The following is a 25,374-nucleotide window of genomic DNA, read 5'->3' as shown; positions in this document are numbered from 1 at the left end:
TCTAAAGCTAGGTGAACAGTCTATGTCAATAAGCCATATTTCTGCATGTAATAGAAAACTGCATTTATATACATACAATCAACACAGACTCATAGAATAGTTAAGGTTGGAAAGGACCTTAAGATCATCAAGTTCCAAACCCCCTGCCATGGGCAGGGACATCTCACACTAAACCATATCACCTAAGGCCTCGTCCAACCTGGCCTTGAACACTGCCAGGGATGAAGCATTCACAACCTCCTTGGGCAACCGATTCCAGTGCCTCACCACCCTAACAGGAAAGAATTTCCTCCTTATATCCAATCTAAACTTCCCCTGTTTAAGTTTTAACCCATTGCCCCTTGTCCTATCACTACAGTCCCTAATGAAGAGTCCCTCCCCAGCATCCCTATAGGCCCCCTTCACATACTGGAAGGCTGCTATGAGGTCTCCACGCAGCCTTCTCTTCTCCAGGCTGAACAGCCCCAACTTTCTCATCCTATCTTCATATGGGAGGTGCTCCAGTCCCCTGATCATCCTCGTGGCCCTCCTCTGGATTTGTTCCAACAGTTCCATGTCCTTTTTATGTTGAAGACACCAGAACTGCACACAATACTCCAAGTGAGGTCTCACGAGAGCAGAGTAGAGGGGCAGGATCACCTCCTTCGACCTGCTGGTCACACTCCCTTTGATGCAGCCCAGGATATGGTTGGCTTTCTGGGCTGCAAGCGCACACTGCTGGCTCGTGTTCATTTTCTCATCGACCAGCACCCCCAAGTCCTTCTCCTCGGGGCTGCTCTGAATCTCTTCTCTGCCCAACCTGGAGCTGTGCCTGGGATTGCTCCCACCCAGGTGTAGGACCTTGCACTTGGCAGGGTTAAACTTCATGAGGTTGACATCAGCCCACCTCACAAGCGTGTCATGGAGCATTACAGTTTTCCAGCTTCCCACTGAGAAAGTGAACTACTTAAAGAATACTTTATTGTTCAAGAAATGTCATTAACTTTGAAAATCAGCTTCACAGACCATCTCAAAGCACTAAGTAAGGTAATTCTGATCTCTTAATTTCTTTTCCATCTCCCCATCACCCCTCAAGATACCAGTTAGTCCTTTAGATACAAATATAAGGTGAAAAATTCTTATGATAAAACTCCCATGGGAAAGCACAAATTGTGTCATTTCTCCTTTATGGATTAATGTTTCCTCCACAAGTAGTCATTTCCATTATTTCCCCTCTAATACCCTCCTCCCTCTGCTAAACTGTTAGAGCACAACAATTTCCTTTGCTCCTAGAGTTACTAGAACTGTATAAAACTTACTTGAAAAATTAGTTTCAGTTGTCCTTACCCCCCAGATATGATAAACTAGTTCTCTAAAAATTTTAACAAATTCTTTATACGCGCATGCTAACTTGTGCAGAAAACTATTTGATCTTATCAGCACACTTTATGTGCACGTAAGTTCAGTGGAAAGTTGATTTACCTCATTTAACTCTATACTAGATCCCTGATATGGGGGACATTTGACATGAGCCCTTGTTTTCCATGTCTTTTTTTTCTCTCCAGTGGCCAACTTCAAAATGCCAACTAACCCTTCAGATGGCAACAGCAATCCCATCAAAGTTTTACAATCCATTATAGGAAAACAGGATTCCCCCCCTCCCCCCCCCCCCCCGAACTAAGACAGTTAAAGAGTCTGCAATAAATCATAAAAAATAATGCATGGGTAGCTCTTCTAATCCTTCTTCAAGTTGTTCTGTGACCAAGTCTGATTCATAATCTGTGCTCTGATCTGTTGGGGCTTCTTGTTTGGTTGGTTTTGTCTTTTTAAAATACACAACATATATGCAATGGAACAACATTCATCCTTTTCAGGGAATGTCAACACTTCTTTTCTAAAAGCAACTTGACCTTAAAAAAAGAAACAAAATCAGACTACAAAAGTACTGAGGAAAGTTGCGTCTGAGGCTCTGCACAACAGAAACGATTAGCTTACTGTCAAATCTTACTATGTCTAAATGCAAGTACAGAATATCCTTGGGAAAAAGCAGTTATTTATGAACACAGATTTCTAAACAGTATTAATTAATTGTGCTAACAGATAAAGAAAGCCATTAGCACGTGAACGCCCATTTGAACTTACATACCAAGTAAAAAGAGTATCAAAATAAATATACCTCTATACCCACACACAACCCAAAACGCCCTCTTCCCTAGTGCATGCCCATTCACTTAAGTGCAGAAGGTAAAAAAAGGTAGAGAACTAAGAAGCTAGCAACACAGTTTAATTTCTTACATAATATATAAAATTCTTGTCTACTCATGTCTAGTGGACACCAGAGAATGGACCGATCTTAAGTGAAAAAGTATACTTTTTGGAGAGTTTTGCTAATGGGACTGGCAGAGGCCTCTTAGAAAGTCTGATATTGTAAAACATCACCAGCATCAGGAGCTATGAGATACTGCACATAAAGCTTATTTTAAACTCTTAGGTCACTGACTACTACGAATCAGTCACCTTTACTGATGATAACATTAGCCAGTAGTAGATTCATGGTTATTTCTAACAAGTCAGTTATCTATAGTGTGTAGCATACCATAAAAAAGCATCAGCTAAGAGATTCCCTGGTTGTTTTTCTGTTTGGATTTTTTTTTATTTGATTGGGATTTGGTTTGCTTTTTTTGACAGTTCATACTGTGCAGTGTTTGATCAAACTATTATTTAATATGGTGGTAGGGGTCTTGATCTCTTTGCTACTAGATTAGTTAAGGTTACATCTACTGGACTACTTCAAGGAAAAGGCTGATAGGAAATGGACTACTCTATACAGGTAGATAAAGAAAGCATATGCAGACAAAAACCTGGACTAAGTTCAGAGTAAGAGTTCAGGCCTACTCAGTGATTCATTTAAGAAATCTACAAACCAATCCCTACTACTTGTTTCATGTTACTAATCTTTGCTTTTGCTTGTTCCTCTTCTTGTAACTCCTTTTCCACTAAAAAAAATCATAGTACTTCCTTAAAGTGTCTTGATAAAAATCTGCAGCTGAACATACTAGCAAAGGACTACTAAAGAATAAAAAGCTGACTCAAGAGTACCACACCTATGAGGAACGGCTAAGGGAACTGGGGCTGTTAAGTCTGGAGAAGAAAAGGGTCAGGGAGCACCTTACGACTCTCTACAGCTACAAGAAATGAGCTTGTATATGTAGTGAGGTAGGGTTCAGTCTCTTCTCCAAAGTAAAAAGCAATGGGATGAGAGGAAACGACCTCAAGTTGTGCCAGGGGAGATTTAGGTTGGATTTCAGGAAATACTTTTTCATTGAAAGACTTGTCAAGCATTGGAACAGGCTGCCCAGGGAAGCAGCGGAATTGCTGTCCTTGAAGCATTCAAAAAAATGTGTAGATAAAGCCCTTACTTATAAGGTTAGTGGTGGTCTTGGCAGTTCTGGGGTAATTGTTGAACTTTAAGAACTTAAATTTCTTTTCCAACCTAGTTGATTCTACGATTCTATGATTAACTCTCTTCCCTGTTTCTCCAGTTTTAAGATACTGTACACCTATAGCTGAGAGAACACTTTTTGGAAGAGAAAGCTATTCCACCAGTTTCCTCTTTTGGTAGATCTTGATGAATTTGTCCACCAAGATTTTGCTTTACACTTCCCTTCCACTCAAGAGTTCTCCCATCACTGTGTTCTGAAGAAGGCAGCCTATTTTTCATCCCAACAGCCACAAGAAGGCTTTGATGATACTGCTCACTTTCTGTCTTATATTATTTTACACCTGGATCAAGAACTGACAGAGAAAAAGCTTCTTCCTTTAAAAGAAGGAAGAATACTGACCAAACTGCAATGAGAATAATGGCTATGACAACAGCTACAATTCCCTGTATGTACTTATACTTCCTAGCACATGTTAAAAAGTCACTAAATTGCAGTTGTATGTAATGACAGGTTGAACCATCTGGTACTGTCAAACAGTTCTGATTAAAAAGTTTTTAACAGCTTTCAGATTTGTGCTAGGAGTCAGTCATAAGAAGCCATATTACTCAGTTAAAATGCACAGAAAACCACATTAGCATCTCTCTTACACTTGCATAACATCCTTTAAAAAAATTATCCATCTCACTAATCACTTTAACTTCTTTCTAAATCTAGAACATTGTTATTTTATAATCTTAAAAGAAACAAACTTGATGTAATTTTCACTTAACACATATGGAAGTATTTTTTAAATATGTGTTCTACAGTTGATTCCAGAGACCTAAATAAAGGCTTACAGCCTGACCTCACTCTGTAGTAAATCTTACAGATTCTAATACATGTAAGAATTGGACTGCCTGTACCTTCTTCACAAATAACTCTAAAAATTTACAACATCTAGTCCTGAAAAAAACTTAGTCTATTTCCTGTGGAAATTATTCTGTAATTATATTAAGGTGCAAAGTCACTGAAGAGCTCATTAAAAGGGAGACATACTGTGCCTTAAATCTTATATTGGTCACATGCCAGCAGTTTCTGTGTTCCAAAAGGCCAAGTTTTAAAACATCAGATACTTGTAAAGGCTTTGAGAAAGAGTCAGCATCAAAATGCGCCGCCACCAAAATACACTGCTGTTAAAAACACTTCAGTATGAAGACTCAAAAGACATGTTTTTGTGATACCAATGTCAAGGTCTCAAAGCAAAAAACCTCCATGCAAAATCAGTGAACTGCAGAAATAGCATTTTGTAGCCACAACCTAATACTTTGGTTAAATAATCGAGAAGTTTGAGGTTAGAGTTCTAATATGAGTCTGAATTTTGGAACCAAGTACACTATTACCCACAGTTAGACCACTGCAGTTTTTTAGAATTCCTTTTGCACTTCACATGAAACACAAATACAGACTTCCTTAATTTTAACATGCTCTACTGTGGGGCAAGGTGGGAGGAGTGGAAGAAAAGTGGAGGTGGGGGTGGTCAGGAAATCAGTCTTACAGTCAGAGACAGCAATTCCTGAGACTCAAGTTAAACATTGTTGATGAGTTACTTCTACAATATATGTGACAAGAACCAAACTTCAACTGACACTTGAATGCACAAGACTACAAGTGCTTTAACTGTATGTACACTACAAAACAAAACCATGTAGACATGTAAAATGTGTCCATATAAACACAGTGGACACAGATTCACATGGGAGAAGTGTGTTGGTTATAAAAATAGAGATAGTTCCAGATACAATATATTACTAAAACCCATGCAACAGCATCTTAATGTATGAAGAAGTTATAACTGAGAATTACTGGATTATTGGCAAAAAAATGTCATTAACAGATTGCTTTTCCTTTTTTTTTTCCTCACCCCTGTTTTGAGACTTACCAATCAGGGATGATAAGTATCAGAACACTGTCAGTTTACTTGACTGAAAACTAAGTCTGCTTCATCAGAGTTAAAACTTCTTTGCTGTACTCAATCTTTTTAACTAGTTTTAAGTTACAATTGGCTCCATACGAAATGACTTGTAACTGTGAAATGTTGCCCTTAACTGATGTTTGAGCAAAGCATTAGGATGACATAAATTAAACAGTCATGATCATAGTAAGCAGGCTAATAAGCACATTGCTTTGTTAATCTTAACAGAAAATATTTAACACTTTTAGCTATATTCCTATGAAAGTATTGAAAAAAATAAAATTAGGCTTTGACACTGTCCTTTCTTACCTCCCACTCTTTAGCAGCATCTTCAGTCGCAGATTCTTCACTAGTTTCAGGCTCTTCCTTCTTTTTTACCACTATAAATCCAGGTTCCCGAACAGATTCCCCAGTATCTTCTGCATATATCTCTGGACTCCACTGGATAAAGAAGACATACAAGTGATCTGTCCTAGAGAAGTCAAGTAATGATAAAAGAATAAGTAAGTTAAGTCTGTGATCATGCCTAATAATTAACAAGTATTTAAGGTTAAAATGAAAAACACTATTTCATGTTTTACTAGGTATTAGTGACATATTTAAAAATATTTAAAATGCTAGGGTTTTTTTTTGTTTTTGTTTTAGCTTCATGTAATTAAAAACAAAGATGACACTGGAGGAAAAACAGGAAACAAGTTGGCAATTGACTAGCTGTGCTTTCATACACAAGCATGGTCCTTCAAGTACTTCTGAAGTGTTGAGAAACTTCTGCTTACAACTGAAGTAACTTTCAGAATAAAACACGGAGATTTTTAAAGTTAATTTAAAAAGAACTATATATATATAAAAAAAACAAACAAACAACAACCCAAGCCAAAAACATTAACAAACTGTAATTTAAAGGTGTCTGCATGGTTGTTTTCCCCACCCCTGAAGAAGAGCTGAACACTTCCGAGACATGGAACCAAGATAATACAAATTCAAAATTACTACAGATAGAAGAAATAATATATAGCTAGATTATAAACTACAGACTATACTAGCTGCAGGAAGTACCAAGATTCAAAGTTACCTTTTTTCAGTTATCTGCCACAAATGGCATGGCATAGTTCTCCAGTTTGGAAGAACAGAATGCCCAAGTTCCCAGAAGAAAGTAATTTACAAACCTAATAAATGTCAGTCTAATGTCTGTTTAAGCATTTCCTGTAGGTGGACAGATGGAGCATTTAGAAAAAGGACATGCAATGAATCCATTAATACCTCCTCATCATGGAAAAGACAGCTTCAGAGACAGAGCTTTATGATTCTGGTTACCAAGAGTTTGAATATTCCTTATGTCTCTCTTCAGAGACGTTTACAGTGAATCTACATATTCATCAGCATGTAGAACAGTATTTCCCACCCTCCTTACTAAATCCTTGTAAAACTGAATACTGGAAGAATAGCAAGAGATACAGAGCAGCAAAATCACTCAAAACTGCAGCTATAATTTTCATGTGCCTCTGTTAAAGGATGCAGCACAAACATATGTAACAAGTCTCTGAACAGGGTCAGTTATTCAAAGTTACCTCTGTTAAAATTAAGGTTCCTGGATAACACTGATGAAAGGAAAAAGACAGTAAAGGAGAATAAAACCTTTCAGATGTGTAAGGCTAGGTAAGTTCTATGACAAAGTCAGAACAAGAAGCTGCAGACTCCTCAGACACTGAACAAGATAATGTTAAAAAGGTCTTACAAGTAAGGAAATTAAGAACTTGAAACAGTCTATATTATAGCAGTTAAAGTAAATAAAACTTGATGTTTGAGAAATCCAAAGACAATCCTTCCCAGACTGGCTCATCTGAGATTAAGATCACTGAAATGATGCAGGTTTGGCAGACACCTACTTTTTTTTTTCCTCTTTCTTACCACAAGGTAACAAATACAACTGAGTTAACACTAAATATTTTGACCAATGCAGAGTAGCACTCAAAGGTAACAGTGAATTAAGAAAACAAACACCCTACTACCACACGTGACGTTTTGTATACAAAACTTTAGGACACACATTGGATTGATAAAGAACAGATTACTAAATCCCTGAACTGTTAGAGAGAGACCCTGCATAGGATGAGCAAATTGCAAGATCAGATACAGGCTGTAAACTAAAGAACTGTTTCTTCTGAGATAGGTGATAAATCCTGCTTTATACTGAAAATAAGTATTTGCTCTGCTGTATTAGTAAATGAAACAAAGAGACAGTAACCATTTTAACCAGCTGACCCGAAGATCACTGTTGTAGGAACATTTAGCTGTATTCAAATTAAATATGAAAAGAACAAGCAAATATGAGTTGACTGTAACCACAAGAGCTCACCTAGCCCAGACAGGATTAACTATACCAGAATCAGTGTGAAAGACATTTGTCTCATGAAACTGCATAATCTCTGCCACTTAGGGGTAGTGGTATTTAAAAGCAAGTTAGTGATGCACTACCAGACTCACTTGCCCTTGTTGGAAAATTCAAATATTTTGATGTCATTTCAGTCCATTACACATCTCTATTCACAGTGAACACAGAAATCCCCAAACCCAACACCTACTGTCTTTCTTGCTGCAGCCAACTTTAAAGTATGAAATGATTTTATGTTTGTAATCAACCTTTGCTCCTTTAAATTAAAGAACCCCACTTACTTCTAATTTTCTTTATATGTTACACTTTCTAGGCATTAATTAGTCTTGCTGCTTTCCTCTGGACTCTCTCCAACTGATCCATATCTGTCCTCAACTGCAGTGCCCCAACTGGACATTCTATGCCATTCAGCTCAAAAGAAAAGATGGAAAAGTGACTTGATCATTGTGTGTAGGTATTTATACAAGATGATATCCGATAGCTTTGTTTCTTTCTTTCTTTCCCCCCCCCCTCTTCTGACAAGGATGCAATGATCTCCAACACCCCCAAAAATCACATCGAACTTGAAAACAAGTCACAGTTTCCTAGAAGCAAAGATTATTTCAGAATTCAAGATCTGACCAGTGAGTGAACGCAGACACGTAATGTCTTTGAATCACTGCAACAAGTTTAGACATTTTTCCGATATATATGTTTAAATTGCTTGTTGGAAAAGTTTTATGTTCCCTATAGAAAGATAAGACAAAGGAACCCCAGCTAGCTCTTCTGAACTCAGAGCTCGAAGAAGTAGAGAGAATTTTTAGAAAGTTTCCAAATAATGGGAAGCACAGATAATGACAATAAAAACTTTGTTGCAGAACTTGCTTCCTTCATCATATACCACTTACTTGAATCTTTCATTATTTATTTGCTACAAAGTCTAAGTAATACTGTGAGAAGCTACCAGCTGAACCTACATGTAACATAAGCACATCAGTAAAACTTCAGTATTGGAATGCGATATTCCAGTGTTACATACAAGCTAAAAATCAATATGCTCAGTTGGTCATTTTTTTTTTTGTGTTGCTTTATAGACACAGTCAGTGAAAAATTCCAAATGGTGCAGGGTAAAAAAGCTCAAAGATCTACTAGAAAGTGTTGATTTTTGCAGTCTGGCTCCTTCTTACCTTTCTTGTGGAACAGCAAACCAGTACTCGTGTTTTTTATCCCTCTGTGCATACTGCTGCATTGATGCACTTGCTTGTGAAACAAATGTTTTTCTCATGGGTTTTCCAACCCTGAGACACAGAAACTTGTGAGACCGATGTCGCCTTTTTTCTTTTGTATGAGAAGAACCTATTAGTAAAGAAAAAGTAAGCTATCCACAAGGTACAAACCAAAAGTATTAGCCTATTTTGTATTAGGCAATACAGGTATGCAGGACATATTACAAGTCAGGAATAAGATGAGGTCACAAAGGTAGTAATAATTACCTGTCCTTTTTTTGTGACATAACTTGCATCAGCAGAACTAACTTCAGAGTACAACACATTTGAATAATTCTAACGTTCATTTCTGCTTCCAACCCCAGATACAAGTCTCTCATCCATTCTTGAAAGTATTTCAGAAGGTATTCTCCATGCACACCCCTCAACACTGAATCAGACAACCCCCCCGTTAAAAAGATATTCCATACAAATGGCAAAAGACACAACGTTAAATAAGTACTTAGTCTTGATTCACAAATGTCAAAGCTGTAGATTAGTTACTTTTCATTTAAAAAAAGAAAAGCTCTGGCACTACTAATACAGGGTTGAGATGAATTTTAATTTATTAGCTATATAAAGCATTTCAATATGAACACCACTTCAAGGTAAAGTATACTGGATGCTGTGGTATGGTATTTTTCCCCTCCATCAGTGTATTTAATCAAACTAATAGAATTATATAATTTCCCTCAAGGTCTGGATTTTCAAGTCAGCACCAGGCTTCTCAGCAATTGTTTCTTTACTAGATTAATTGCCCAAATCCTAGAACATGAGTTCCAGCCACAAGAGACTTCTTAAAGCAAGGAACGAAAATGTAAACTTAAAGAGCTGTTATGATCAGCTACAGCAACAAAGAATTTTTCCTACGTCGGTGTTATATGTACATACAGATATATTCCAGTTTTCTAGGACACTCATCTTTTCTTTACAGTTGAAGTTCTCCTTTATAGTGTCTATGCAAACTACAGATAACACTAAGTACAGAAAACATCACCTTGATCTAGGAACATCTCTGCTATATGTTCTCTCAATCAGACTTTCATTATAAAGTTTAGAGAACAGCAGTGTTGCATAAAACAGTTTTCCCACCCCAGTAAATAAATGTGCAGTTGCACATTTTAGAATGATGACTGCAGTATACGGGATAGTAAAATAGCCAGAATATGTATGATTTGGAAGTATCTTATAACTCTGTAAACTCAACGGTAAATTATCAGACTAAAAACAAACCCCCAAAGAACCCTAGATAAACAAAACACCTATTTCATAGGACTGGCACACGAACTTTATGGCAGTGTTAGGGAATTACTCTAACTGATCTGATATTTCGGATTTTGATCCTTTAGATGCAGCAGTTTAGAACTCCTCTGACCTAGATGTCAGAGAAGTTGGATTTGAACTTTAATACCTTTAGAAAGAAAAATGATATTATATTTCCAACTAGCAGAGAGAATGAAAACTGAGTCCTGCCCCCAAATGTCAAAAGGGCTACTTAAGATGCTCTTTTTTGATGTGTTCTCCAATATACTTTTGTTAATTTTAAAGAATTTATCATTAAAAAGTTTTTTACTAATGGCCATTATGTTTCTGATACCTTTGTTTTATATCTGTCAGTATCCAGCTAACTAAGCAGCAAATATACATGTTACCATCAATGAGATTCCAGCTTGTTTATACACACACAAAGCTACCATTACAATTTCTCCAAATTGTAGCAACTACTTTTACTTCAGTCTAGTGGTTGACATAAGTGTCCGTAAAAATAGAAGAGACTATAAGAGAGTCCTGGATGATAATTTAAAAAAAACCCAGAAACAAACAAACAAAAAAAACCACCAAAAAAAGGAACACCCCCCCCCCCAAAAAAAAAACCAAACCAACCCACCAAGGGAGACCTTTTTAGCTAGTCTACTTTTGCTCTCAATTTGCACTGCATCACCTGTTCAGCATTCAGAACAAACAGATCATTAACTCCAAACTGAAACATTTATGCTCTGTGAAGATCAAGAAGTGGTAGTTCCCCAAAGTCTAGGTACTTAAAACTCCCACAAAAGCAAAGAAATTCAAAGTTCTTGCTGTGTGCAGAACATAAAACAATGATCTAGGTAGCTTAATGATACAAAACTCATAGTATGACTACTTCAGAGTTTTAGTTAATAGACAGGATATCAGAAAGTGTTTGCAGTGTTTCAATTTTGTATTGACTGTTTTCTGTCATCTACTGATAGCAGACCTGTCATATTTAGTCTTTGATGACCTTCAAGAGTTAAGCAATAGATCTATGCTTTTACATTGGACCTATTTAAACTCGCCTGTAGACAATGGCAGTGGAAGCTTCACCAAATCTATCTAGACTGGGAAATAACTCATAATTACCATTTTATTACCATTCCACTAGTACAACATGCAAGAACAACATACAACAATTCCAGCTGAAACTGGACTGAAATCATTGGCCCAAACCTCCAAAAAGTAACCTGTGCTTCACTTTATTTCTTTTTTTTTCCCTATTCTGTCCCCACAACCCTCAGTGAGGGTGTATCACCATGTGCAGATTTCTGGTCAGCACACCTCTGCATGCAGGTACTCTTCCGATTATACACATATATAGTCTGTCACTGTACTGACCACATGAAAAACCTGCAGTCACTCAATGACAGAATCTTTTAGAAACTGGCAAAATAAATGACATAATACAACCGAACTATAAAGAATATTCAATTGGCAAAGAACTCTGAAATGCAAGATGAATTTCTGCCAAATGCAGAATATGCCTTTCTATTCAATATAATCTCAACTTTAAGTTAACATAATGAACTTCACCTTCAAATGTACTTCATATATCTATAATGCCTGTTACAAATAGATTGTATGTTTTCTTTCTAGCACCCAAAATAGTGCACAATTAAAACAACTCGTTTATCTTCATTAGTAAAGATGTTAAGGCATCAAAAAGTGACCTATGATTTTTTTCAAAAGCAAAAAAAAAAAAAAAAAAAAAAAAAAATCACACAAATACAGAAACATCTTTCCGTTACTTAAAGAAAAACACATTTTTTGTATTAACTTCATCAGACTTTCAAGATAACTTCCAACTAAGACGTGATTTTTGCAGAGCAGGGCAGGTAATCAAGAAATAATCTAGTTGCTCCCCATATTTATAGCAATAGCTTTTTACAATCTATCTGTTACTTATCCTGAAAAATGTCTTTCTGTATGCTTAACCTTGTTCTAGTCAGCATGAAAGAATGACAAGATGCAAGTGAACAAAATTCTGGAATGTTACAATTTTAGAGTTCATTGCTCACATAAACCATAATCACAAGGTAGGTATGCTATAAGCAAGATGAAATTCATTCTCTGAAATTCATTCATACACACGTACACTAGGGTAAAAATTTAAGTGGCAGCCAACTGATTGCTAGAGAACATTTTTAATTTTGAGCTCTACACTGACCAATGCATCATGGATCAAATTTACAAGCTCATTTATATCTCTCCTACAAAGATACTGTGCTTTAATATGTTAATAAATACAATTACAATGAGGAAAAATGACAGTAACAAAGGCATTCACATTTTCACTTTCCTGAGCAATATTTTTCCCCACTGGTTTATATAAAGTAACATATCTTAACATATCTTCAAACCAATGAGAAATATAAGCAATATCAAGGAAGATGTATTCTACAGAATGAAAACTAATAAAATTATTATGTTAGAGGGAGAAACACTGCGAATCTGAAGGTTAAGAGTGTATCCATAGATACTGACTCACCTTCCAATTGCCCATCTCCTGCAGTCCCACTTTTCTGACTAGTTTGTTTTTGTGAACCCTGCTGCATGTTCTCTCTCTGTTGTTTTGTTTGTTGCATAGTGTGGGTCTTCCACAGTTTGCGGAGTTCCTCAACTTCTGTCTCTGAGTCTTGAGTTCGCTCTCTCGCTACTTTCTCTTTATTAGTTGTCTCTTTCTTTTGAGAGCCTGTGGTATCTTCACAACGTGGACATTCCTCTCCTGTCTTACTCTCTCCTTGTGGTTCTTTTCCTAGTGAGGAATCTTGACTGTTGCCCACTTCTGCCTCTTTGTCATGCTCTTCACTACTGTGTGCTTGTTGTAAAGACTGCTGGAGGACACCTGCAATATTTTCACTAGGTTCTTTTCCCCCATTTCTAGACATCTCAGCTCTTTCTGAACCTAAGCTGTGGGTACCAAACTGTTTAACATTTGCAACCATTTCCACACTGGGTTTTAAGTCACTGGCAGCTTCATTTGAGTCTGAAATGACTGCTAAACATTCAGCACTAGTCTGGTTTATTGTTTGGACAGATTCTGATGATGCTCCAGAAGATTTGTCTTGTCGAAGCTCATCTGAGGATACAAGTTCCTCACGTATTGGAGAGAGTTCCGATTCTGTGAAGACATCTTCTGAAAGAGACTCCTCTGTGCTCCTTGGGGCAGTACTAGCACTGTCATTGCCTGTATCCTGAATCCTGGAATCCACTTCATCTGTATTGCTCTTTGCACCTTTCTTGGAATGGCAATGTTCCCTTAGAGACAACTGTTCTACATCTCTGTTGAGAAAAAAAAATGTTGTTATAGCAGGTGCCTTTTACATCAAACTCTTTTCTTTACTAAGTTTTGTTTAATGCTTAAAAACAAAACCAACAACCCTAGAAGTGCTCTTAATAAAACAACCCTTAAGCAACCTTAAGCCAGAGCGTCAATAGTAAGAAACAAGCATAAAATATGTTCTTGTAAAAGCAAACTTATGGCAGACCTTTTACCAGCATGACATAGATAAGACTTTCCAAGTTTATTACACTACTTTCACAGGGCTTTCCATGATAGTAACAAGGTTGTTTGAGATGCCTGAAGTATAAAGAAAACACCAAAACAACAGAGGAAAAAAAAAAAAAACAACAAAAAGCTCCATAGAACCATAACCTCTAACGGTAAAAACTGTCCACGATCTTTTAAGCTTTGCTGACCAAAAAGGCCAGTACAATTGTATAGGTCTGTCCCACCCTATCATGAAGTTGACACCTAGTTCACCAATAAGAACAGAATGGCAAAAAATATCTGGTCTAACCTTAACTAAGCTAGTCAGTGCAGAACAGGAACACATTAAGGCAGATCTTACCATTTCACCCATGCGAAATACCTAAACCAGTGATCAGTGTCTTCTCCAGTTAGGTACTTATCTTTGAGGATACCGCTGTTAGGCAAAATAGATCCCAAACTACTTGGTACAACTGAATGATTTAAACAGCAGACATCAGATGTTGATAAATAGTGTAAGAAAAAAGCAAGCATAAAAGAACCTACTTTCCTTAACATAATCTTATTCAAGCCTGCCTTTCAAAATAAGCTAACGAGAAATTCTGTTTTAGAAGAGCATTGAGTATCTTTATACCTTACTTAAAAAATTCAACTCTAAAAATTGCGTATCAGCAAACAAGCTTTACTCTTTCATATATACAGACAATTCTACCTTGTTTAAAGTCCACTTCCCTGCAGTTAGATGGTCAAGGTAGTCTGCAAATATCTGTGCTTTATGAGCTGCGACAGGTACATGTGGCATGATTTTTTTTTTTTTAATCCTTTTTGGCTTTAATGTTAGAGTTCATTCTATTTCTGAAGACAGTATAAAAATTAGGCAACTGACAGAATGGAACAAAGGTTTTTCATAAAGCTGTTTAAAGTCAGTTTTAAATGCCTACCATACTAAACATCAGAGCCCCAGACTCACCCTGTCCACCCCTAACAAGCTATACACAAAGGCAAACATGCAGTTCCTCTCTTACCCAAAAAGGGAAAAAAATGTACTCCTAATGCCATAAAAATACACATACATCTTAGAAAATGAGTCTTACAACCATTTTTAAGAGCATCAGGAGTTTAAGCAGCAAGTGAAAAATGATGAACAATAAAGATTTGCACCTAAAGCTGTTTAAGTTGGACTTTCCTATTCATGTGTCTTTAAATTACTGAGGGATCAAACACATCTGTTCCTGTTTTCATAGTAGGGATGGGGCAGAGGAAGTGGTGTAGTATTTCTTGCTATATAGTATTTTTAAAGGAAACTATTGGAGGAAATTAGAATCCATGTATATAAGAAGAAGATTTATTCTATAGAGTATATAGAATGTGAGAACTTAAGGTGAAGCAAGTTCTCATGGGTGTTTCCAACTCAATCTTCAATGATGTTCTTAGAACAGAAGAAAACGCATTTTTGCTAGTTTTGCATGATCAGCGATATGGCTACCACTCATATTTACTTAAAGTTTTATAAACACTATTCTATCTTACATGCTTAATGAATCCTTAATTTTGCTGTCCACAATTTCCTTATACAGAGCAGCTGACATTACTTCTTCCATTGGACACATGATGCCATACTCTTCACAGCCGTTCTCTTGGACCAAAGGATCCATTTTATGAGGATCAAACATTATATTATTTGGCGTCACTAGCAGCACACCATTGACAGTACCCTAAAATGAGAGGAAAAATATGTGGTAATTTTTCTCCTTTGTATTTCAGCTTATTCTCCGTTTCTTGTAGTCAAAACATGTTTGTAAAGCATCTGTATATTTAAGCAACTTTGTACAGTTTCTTTTGCTTTTCAGTCATCTAGAAAAGCATAACCATTTTTCTGGGGAAGCAAATTAATTGTACCCGCTTTCCCAAAAGAACAGTTTTGGTCCTTGCAGCTACTTAATAGCTGGATTGAGTAAAAGAACCCCCAAACAACAAACCCCCAAAATACACACTAAACAACCCCCAAAACCACCAAACCAAAATCCCCTGCACCCTAAAGGATATGCTAGGCAGCTCCTCTGAGGTAAACATACACCCTTCCCATATAACCACATGGCTTATTACTAGTTTTACAAATAACTTATTAACTTGAATCATTGCCTAAATCCTGACTTTTCACTCCTCTCACTTGCTACTATTTAATTAAAGAACAAGAAAAGAATGACCTTCAAAAATCGTTCATCTTTACACAAAAGCAACAGTACTATCCAATACACGTCATTCTAACTTAATCGACTGTTAACTGGTTGGACAAGCGTATTTATAAAATGTAACTAGATTAAAAATATTGAAGATTTTTAAAGATGTGGCAGCACCAAGATGCAGCTTTAGATGGATTTCATCATAGCTGCAGTACATGAATACAAGTAGATTTTAAACTTCTAATATCAAAACATCTGAAGAAAGTTGATACTCATACCATAAGCTGTAGGTTTTTACACAATACAGGTATGAAGATAATTTACTATACATGAAACTTTTTTTCCTTTTTCTCTCTTTTTTTAAGCATTAGAAACACATGCAAACATAACATCAGCTGCCTGCTAAAAAATTAAACTGTCTCAACGGTACAGTTTGAGCTAGAACTATGAACTGGAAGAAGTCTAGGTTTAAGCAGAATGATAGTGAACCTTCAGTCACAGATTTTGAATCCTAAGGACTGTACAAATTTAGAAAGACATTTAAAAATTCTGTGCAACAATCAAAAGAGTTGCTTTGTGTGAAAAAAATGTTCACAGCGATTACAATCATTGTGTATTAGGGAGGTGATTGATTGTTTCCAGTTTTGTTTTAAGACAACAGATCAGAACAGTGTGAAATACAGCTACAATCCTCCCCGATTCCAGGAATTTGTTCCCAGCATTATGATGGTTGATGAACTTCACAGTAGAAAAACAAAGATGCCGCGTACTGAGCAGGAAGTTGCAAGTTATAATAAACAAACCAAGAACAGTATTAACGCCTACAGCAATGACCAACAGTATTGCCATTATGGAAAAATGTAAACAGTCTCAGGTACACATTCTTAAGCTGCTTTTAAGTCCTGTTAACTGTTCAGTGCCTTGTCTGGTTTTATACATGCCTTTTAGAGTAAAAAGCATATGCTTAAACTTGTTGAAATCAGCACAATGTATTTACACAAGTCCAAGGTGTTTAAGACACTGAAACAAAACTGTGACTGGCATTTCTTTCCCAGCACTGTACTGTGGAAACAGACTTTCAATGTGCCCAGAAGATCTCAAGAGAATGACTGTCAAGAGAAGTCTACATTTGGTTATATCCATTGTAGTCTACAATATAAATTTAACACTACTTCAGAAGTCAGTAAATGTACTCAGAAGAAAACTGCTTCTCTTTAAAGAAATACTACTTCAGTAAATTCAGTACATAATGCAAAAAAACCCAGCAGCATTTCTAGATCTGAAGTCTTTCATTAATGACTGCACATGAAAGTATTTTATCAATGCTCTCTACATATGATCCAGAAAAGGCAAGGCCACAGCCTTGACGGCAGCTGGACTATATGATTGCTGTAGGTCCCTTCCAACTGAAATACTTGTACTGTTTCACTGACCACATGTTTCATCAACAACAGTCAGGCTGGAGAGAGACATGAGAAAAAGGTACGGCTGTATGATTGCTCTAGCCAAAGGGTTTTAAGAGTTCCATACCAACTTCTAAAATTATGCATTACTCAGTAGAAACAATCAGTAATCAAGTTCATTGTATAACTCAATTTCCAGACTAAGATTCTGTTTTCACATATTCACTATTTCATGAACCTTCCTTAATAAATTAAGTATACAGGAAGCCCTAAAGCTCTTGAGGCAATAAAAAGAGATCCTATTTTTCTACCAAGCGGTGAGCTGTCACTACTGATATATCATTCACATCAACAAGGTCCAATGCTTTATCTGACCTCGCAAAAGCAAGTTAGACTACATCAGCTGTTAGCCCAGGTAAAAAATCAATTAAAGGATATTTTACTGCAAAGTACATTAGAAGTTTCCAGAGTCAATTTTACACTGCTTATCTGAACACTGGAGAATCACAACATTAGGATAACACGTATGAAGAACCAGCTGCACATCTTGTTTCAGTTATCTTGCTTCAGCCTCAATTTCAACAATCCAGAATACACCAACTTACCGCTCCCAAACCTCACAGGCCAGGCTTACTAATATCTTAAAGAAATGTTATCATATCCAAGACAGTAGTCTTTTTCTAGGGCACACCTGATTGTGCTTTTATCATAACAATAATCACTTATTCTTTTCCCTCCCCCGTCCTTGTAGAAATTTTGAACCTTGTCAGTGTCCTTCTTCTCACTTCATGAACCAGGTGTACTCTTTGTGCCCATGTTTCCAGGTTGTCTTTTTTTGGTGGCTGTTTTTTAAACCTTAGTATTAGTAATTTTCCTTTACCTACTACTTTTCAAAAGAGGGTAAGTACACTAGCAAAAATAAGAATGAACAAATAATTTCAAAGCTCCTCTAGTAGCTTCAGTTCAATCAAGTAGCCTGTTTCAGATACTTCCTTCTGCCTGCAAGGAATAGTTAAAAGAATTAAAGAAACCCAGCAGCACACCTTTTCACAAGAGAAGCAGTGTGGCTGAGAGAAAGGACATGCCTACATACATAATAAATGGTGAGTGAAGGTGTTACTCTGCAGCACACTGGCTACACCGATTTATTATTTGACCAGGGTGTGGCATATTGACACCGCCCTGTTTTTAACCATGCCTAATCCCCTACTTCTAACAGCAGCCCTCACCAGGTACCAGAAAGCAAATACTGTAATAGTGAAAGTATTTCCAAGTTCCAGACACTGCCTCTCAGAGAATTCCTATATGGTTGTCCAAGAATTCACATGAATGACTAAGACCAACTCCACACACATACAGAATTAGCAGTCTTGAAAACTGAGAAGAAACTAGACTGCCTTAACCTAATGGAAACCCTTTCACATGTGAAATTAATCACACTGAAAGACAGGCTTTCCCTAGACTGCAGTTTACAAGCATCAGATGTCTGAGATTTCACACCTGAAGCCCTTTCAGACAGTTAACTATGACCTTCAAAATCATTTCTAGAGTGGGAAGCAGAGAATGAATCTTTTAAGCTTTCTCCAGAAAACACCTTTGAAGATATATCCTCCTGCATCATCAGGAAATGTATCAAGGAGAGGACAAGACGACGTGCCAAAGGACATTCCTATCACATGTGACAACACCTAAATTAAATGCTGAATTTATGAAATCTGGCACTCCAATCTGAGCATGCTAGCATTCATTCCTCTCCCTATCTCCCCAGGTACGGTCTGATACTGCAGTGGGTTACAACTCTTTAAACAGAATTCTCCGTGAAGCTCTGAAAATCAGCTGTAAAGATGCAAGCCAAAGACGGATGCTGTGAACGTTTCCCATAATATTCTGATGAGGAACAGCACATTAATAATATACAGTAAATTTTAACCCTAGATTTTTCCAGTACAGCCAATCTCTAACAGAGGCTCACAGTTCCTAACTCTTCTGCATCAGAGCACTTAAAACTGGTAAGTAATGACTTGTCTAGGATCAATGTCAAAAAAGTCACCTAAGGCCTTCTTGCAAGGAGTGAAGCAAATTAACTGCAAACTAGAATAAAGCTACAAACAGTAGCTCCGGTACTTGTCTCACCAACTTCTAACACACAGTTTTTGCCAGTATACATCTACTGTCAAAAGGCTTCAAGTCTAGACATATACAGACCTACAGTCCCTCCCATCAGAAAAAATAAATAAATTAGAGCTGTAGGAGATTATTAATCAGTTTTATCATTAGCATAACTTACCTGTAAACCTACTGCTGAGCAACAGATTCAGCCTTATTCCTATATACATACCCAAACTTCAGGTGAAGGAGGAAATACTACAACTACTTTGAGTTTCTTTGCATTCATTGACAGAAGGCATGACTTTGCCTGATTAAAGTGCCTAATAGTCATTCACATTTCTGTGGGGTGGGAGAGGAAAACTTTGTGTTTTCTTAAAGCATTCTGAGATAACATCTCTTGACATCTCTGTCCCTGAAAATCTGTGCAAGACTTGTGCAACTATGAGCTGAATGGAAGTGAATTATCTGAAGGCATTTGTGTAATGACACTACTGAGATCTTTAACTCCTGCTTCAAATTAAAATCAAGATTTCTACTAGCCTACACCAAATACAGAAGTGCTTGTTTACAGAATTAGAAGCTAATTCTGCTCATGGTGTCCTGCTTCAGAAAAATGGAAGTGAAGCTACCCAACTATCTATTTCCTTATACTTTAAGCCATGTTCTTCTCCACTGAAAGTAAAGAGAATTACTTATGAGAGATACTAACCTAAGGAATAAACAGATCTAAGGGGGGGTATAAGGATGTTGGGGATGGACTATTCATTAGGGACAGGCTAAAACTTAAACGGCGGGAGTTTAGATTGGATATAAGGGAGAAATTCTTTACTGTTAGTGTGGTGAGGCACTGGAATGGGCTGCCCAGGGAAGTTGTGAACGCTCCATCCCTGGTGATGCTCCAGACCAGGTTGGACAGAGCCTTGGGTGACACGGCTAAAGTGTGAAGTGTCCCTGCCCATGGCGGGGGGGGGGGGAACTAGATGATCTTAAGGTCCTTTCCAACCGTAACTATTCTATGACTCTATGACTATCTCATGCCCTCATCACAAGAGAATCATTTAACAGTATGGCTACAGGGAAGTTTGTCACAGATTCATCACTTGCTAACTGTTTGCATCACATCTAAGAAACAAGTGGTCTGAGAATGCAAAGGAAAAACTGATTAAAAAAAAAAAAGTACGTTTATATAAACATGTATATGCATATAAGATGATCCACCTACCTATCATTAACTAAATTTCACCCTGTGTTTATGGTTTAAGTATACTTTACTTTTACATCCCCTACAGTAACAGTAAAATCTGTATGTTTAAATACCTTGCCATTAGTGATGTACTTGCAATTGATTTTTAGAAATTTCTCTGTAAAAGCTTCCTCCTCTTCGGAGGTGGACGATACCACTCTTGCAGGACGAACACATGGGTGCGCTGGTGAAACAGCTGACTCTTTCCGTTGGACTCCATCTGGATCCTGTAAGGGAATGTTAAAAAAAATAAACTTAACACCCTGCCTTTTTCAATATTAACTTTAAGAGATTTTGTTGTGTAATTTTTCTTATTTTGGTTTGACATAAAGAAAATTAAAAAAATAGGGTCCAAGTCCACTGAAGTTTAAAGGACTGCTTTCCAACCCTAACCATTCTATGATTCTATGATCTGACAGTTTGGCAATAAACAAAGCAGAGCTCAACAAGCCAGTAAGAAATGCAAATGGGCAAAGGTATTCAGAATCAACTTGGGAATAAGCAAGACAATGATTAGAGCACACATAAAGAAGCCACCCAGTGTCACATGCAAGTTTTGAGCAGAAGTTAGCAGAAAAGGTTATTTTCTAACTTCAACAGAAGTCCTACTAAACATCCTGTTTACCTTCCATAATATTACTCACTACTTTGTTGCAAGGTCAGCAAGTCCAACCCTGTATTCAAAGCAGGCCTAAGCTTACATTATATTACGTCATGTCATGTTGCTCATAACCTTTCCAGTTGAGTTTAAGTCTTCAATTCTACAGCCTCTCCAAGGAACCCGCTCCAGCGTTTAACCACCCTCACTGTGAAAAATATTTTCCTGTCATTTAACCAGGACCTCTTCTGCAGCAACTTGCAGCTACTGCTGCCCACTGTTTATTACAAACCTCTGAAGAACCCTGAGACTCTTCTCTCACCTATCAGGTAGTACATACTCAGAAACGAGGCTGTTCATTAGTATTTTCTTCTCCAGACTAAAACCGCCCCAACTCTCAGCAATTCTTGTGCCTGATGTTTCCATTCCCTGATCTCTTAAAGGCCCTCCACTGGACTATCTCCATCATGTCAATCTTTACCTTGTACTGTAGGTGCCAGAAGTGGACAAAATACTGCAAATGCAGCTTCACGATCCCCCTCAGACAGGAGAATAACCATTTTCCTCAACCTGCTGGTGTTCCTCTTTCCTCTGCCACCTGGCATATGATTAGCCTTCACTATCACAACTGAACATTGTTCAACATCTCCACCAGGACACTACTCCTCAATCTCTGCTAGCCAATCCTTACCCTGTACTGCTATATGAGGTTCTTTCTGTCCCAGGCAGGTCTTGGCTGTTGTTGAATTTAATGAGATTTCTGTTACTTCTTCTCTCCAGACTCTTGTCCCTTTGATGAGCAGCCTTCGCCCTTCCCTCCACTGTATTGCCCACTTTCCCTAATTTTTGCTCCCTCCCCCCCTCCTCACCCCAAGCTTGCTGACAGTGTGTTCTGTCCTGTGTCTGAGAAAGTTGGGGCTGTTCAGCCTGGAGAAGAGAAGGCTGTGTGGAGACCTCATAGCAGCCTTCCAGCACCTGAAGGGGGCCTATAGGGATGCTGGGGAGGGACCCTTCTTTAGGGACTGTAGGGATAGGACAAGGGGTAATGGGTTAAAACTTAAACAAGGGAAGTTTAGATTGGATATAAGGAGGAAATTCTTTCCTGTTAGGGTGGTGAGACACTGGAATAGGTTGCCCAGGGAAGTTGTGAGTGCTCCATCCCTAGCAGTGTTCAAGGCCAGGCTGGATGAGGCCTTTGGGTGATAAGTTTTAGAGTGAGGTGTCCCTGCCCATGGCAGGGGGGTTGGAACTTGATGATCTTAAGGTCCTTTCCAACTCTAACTATTCTATGATTCTATGATTCAAGTCACTAATGAGCAGATTATCAACAATATTAGCCCAATAGGGGCCCTAAGGATTTGCAATTGTCCACCATCACAGAAAACAACAAAAAATAACCAGCTACACACACACAAATGCGGAATCACTTTGAGCCCAAAGATACAGCCAATTATTCCAGCCCATCATGCAGTCTACCCATTCAGTTCACATTTCCCCAGTAGTTTACTTTGGGACAGTGACCTTCCTGGGCAGATAACAGGAAGAGTTACCTATGCTGCTGTCTAACAGTACATCCAAAGTAGTGAATATGGAACCTTACAAGGGACAGGACAGACAGTGAAATAAAAGCTACATGTATAGTAGACAGAGTGCGCCAAATCCTATTTTACAGTCACAGCAAGCCTGTCTTGGAGCTTAACCAACACCTAAAGACTTCCATTTCATACATAATTGCTACTTTACTTACTAATAAAATATTACTATTTGTTAAAAATGTGAACATCTGTGTTACCTTTTGTTTTCTGCTTTTCTGTTCAGCTCTAGTCACTAGTACAGACTGAAGTTAAATACCTTTAATCACATTCAGGAACATTAAACACAGCTTTGTTTCAGTTCATCTCTGGCACTAATGTAGACTTCGTTTGCATCTTTTAATTTTCGTTAGAAAGCAAAGAATACAAAGCATCTTAGAGAACACTGACTTGAATTTTACTGAAAAAAGGTAAAACCTGAACTTCCTGGAAATGATTTATCATTCTATATACACCTTTCTCCTAAAAGTTATGTGGTCACCTTTGTGATTCACATACCAAGTGGCTGCACGAATCCTCAGCTGATATCCAAGTCCACTGTGAACAAGCCATCTCTTTCTCATTTATATTGTCATGCAATATAGGAGAGGAATAACACTGGGGCAGACTTTCCAATTTAATGATGACTCCCTTGTCACTACATATTATTTTGAAGTAGATTTTTAAGTTTTATAGGCAGTAGCAATGTAAAAAAAAAACCACCCAAAAATTAACAGGGCAATGCAGGTCTTACATTAGCCACATGCTGATTTGTATTTAACCCCTATGGTTGTGCTAAGCTACTCTAGTGTGTGATAAAACAGAAACAAAAGAACATAGTATATAATAATTTCTACCTTACCTCAACAGAGGTTCAGTTGTTCATTAGCCATCTTATCCAATTTCTAGCAAGAACACATCAGTTTAAATGACCATAGCACACAGAAGACCCTTTATATTATGCAGGTAGCATAATATAGCCTCTTTACCTTGAAATGGGCTTAAATTTAAACCATACATCTGGGGTCAAAATTGAAGGAGCGTCTAAGATGACAGATTATCAATGCAGAACATAAGAGAATGTATGCTCTCATTCATAATGACAGCAATCAGCAAAGAGAAAAGAAAAACACAGAAAACAGGTGCTATGATTAAGAACAAAACTTTCCAGCCTTAACTGCTCAAACAGAAGTTGAGAACCTTTTGTGTTGCTAGAAAGACTGTTTGAAAAGCAAACCCAAACACACATAGAGTCCACGCTAATGAATGCAAGTGATTTCCATTCTTTGCTTTCTTTTGACAAACTGTATCTACAAATATCTTTTCCCTCCTTCCATGTATTTTTAAAGACCTCAGAAACAGACACTTCCATAATCACTTTATTACATCTTGTCACATCGCTCATGCTTTACTTTTCCTGAAGCATTTCAGAACTACTTGTAGTAATCCACAACACATAACAACATGCACCAAATAGTTTTGCAACACCACAGGGTGTCAGTTAAACGACATATAACACTCAAATTGTCCCTAACATTGAACTGTTGACACTAGACAAAACCTTTTGCATAGGAAGATTCTAACTTCTAAAAGATTTTAATCTAGTTGGTTTCTTCTACACTTTCAAGCTTTTATCTATTATATGCATACAGTCAAAGTTTCAGATAAATTACAGGTATGGTTACCTACTATATGCAAACAAGCATACAAAATAATGCACAAGAGCAAGCATAAGGTATTTTTCTGATATGGGATCTAGTGCATTGTAGGAAGAGCTCTGATTTCTAGTAGTGAAACTATTTTTCTTTGACTGACTTGTCATGACATAGGCTATATGGGTAGGTCTCTTCTAACATTTACAGTTATTCCAAGACTGATACAGACAAACGTGTTCTTGCAGACTAGTCTGTTTACTGTGCTACAGAACATTCAGTTTGACATATAACATAAAAGAAATTATTCAACACAAATGACAGCAGACATATTGTGAGAACAGGAATACTAGGCCAGAGTAGTCTACTGGAGTAGACATTTGACAGCTTGACCGAGCACTATGAAGAAAGCTTGGGTTTTGAGAGAAAAGACAGTATCTGGGAAAAGAATAGTAGTAACAGATAAAGAAACATCTGAATAAGGTCATAATTGCACAAACTGCAGAGAAGTTCAGGCTCCAATATGGCATTTCCTGCTTGGAGTTCTCCCCATAGGGTTCTGTTGACAGCAAATCAGTGTTTCTGGAAAGACATATGAAGCTAGCTCCCAGCTAAGAATTTACATTCAAGCTGAAATACAGAGCAGCTTTGATGGCTAAATAATTTTAGTATTAGAAAAAAAAAATAAATCTACAAAGGAAGAACTACTGAATAAGCCTTTCACTGAAACTGGCTTCCTCCTCTCCCCATTTACTTTATTTTGCTAAATCAGAGAAGCCCCACTCACACTGCTAAAGGAAGCAGGGGGAGCCCTTTTCTTTTA

At 37.4% G+C, this 25,374-nt stretch overlaps 1 protein-coding gene across 9 annotated transcripts in view; it reads right to left on the bottom strand.

Annotated features, from left to right (window-relative positions):
• Positions 1 to 25,374, bottom strand: part of OXR1 (oxidation resistance 1) — a 262,445-nt gene that overhangs the window by 27,894 nt on the left and 209,177 nt on the right. For all 9 annotated transcript variants that reach the window (XM_061373377.1, XM_061373373.1, XM_061373374.1 and 6 more), the window contains 5 exons: positions 20,805 to 20,957; positions 15,323 to 15,507; positions 12,791 to 13,584; positions 8,932 to 9,100; positions 5,683 to 5,845 (listed from right to left, as the gene is read on the bottom strand). In XM_061373377.1, coding sequence (XP_061229361.1) covers positions 5,683 to 5,845; positions 8,932 to 9,100; positions 12,791 to 13,584; positions 15,323 to 15,507; positions 20,805 to 20,957 — 1,464 coding nt within the window. The remainder of the gene's footprint in view (positions 1 to 5,682; positions 5,846 to 8,931; positions 9,101 to 12,790; positions 13,585 to 15,322; positions 15,508 to 20,804; positions 20,958 to 25,374) is intronic.

Source organism: Neopsephotus bourkii, unplaced genomic scaffold (assembly GCF_033783945.1).
Source record: "Neopsephotus bourkii isolate Nb327-2 ecotype Australia unplaced genomic scaffold, CSIRO-AGI_Nbou_v1 NB_1630, whole genome shotgun sequence".
In the NCBI taxonomy this organism is placed as follows: Eukaryota; Metazoa; Chordata; class Aves; order Psittaciformes; family Psittacidae; genus Neopsephotus; species Neopsephotus bourkii.
Note: the sequence above shows the minus strand (reverse complement) of the source record. Positions and strands in the feature narration are given on the sequence as shown.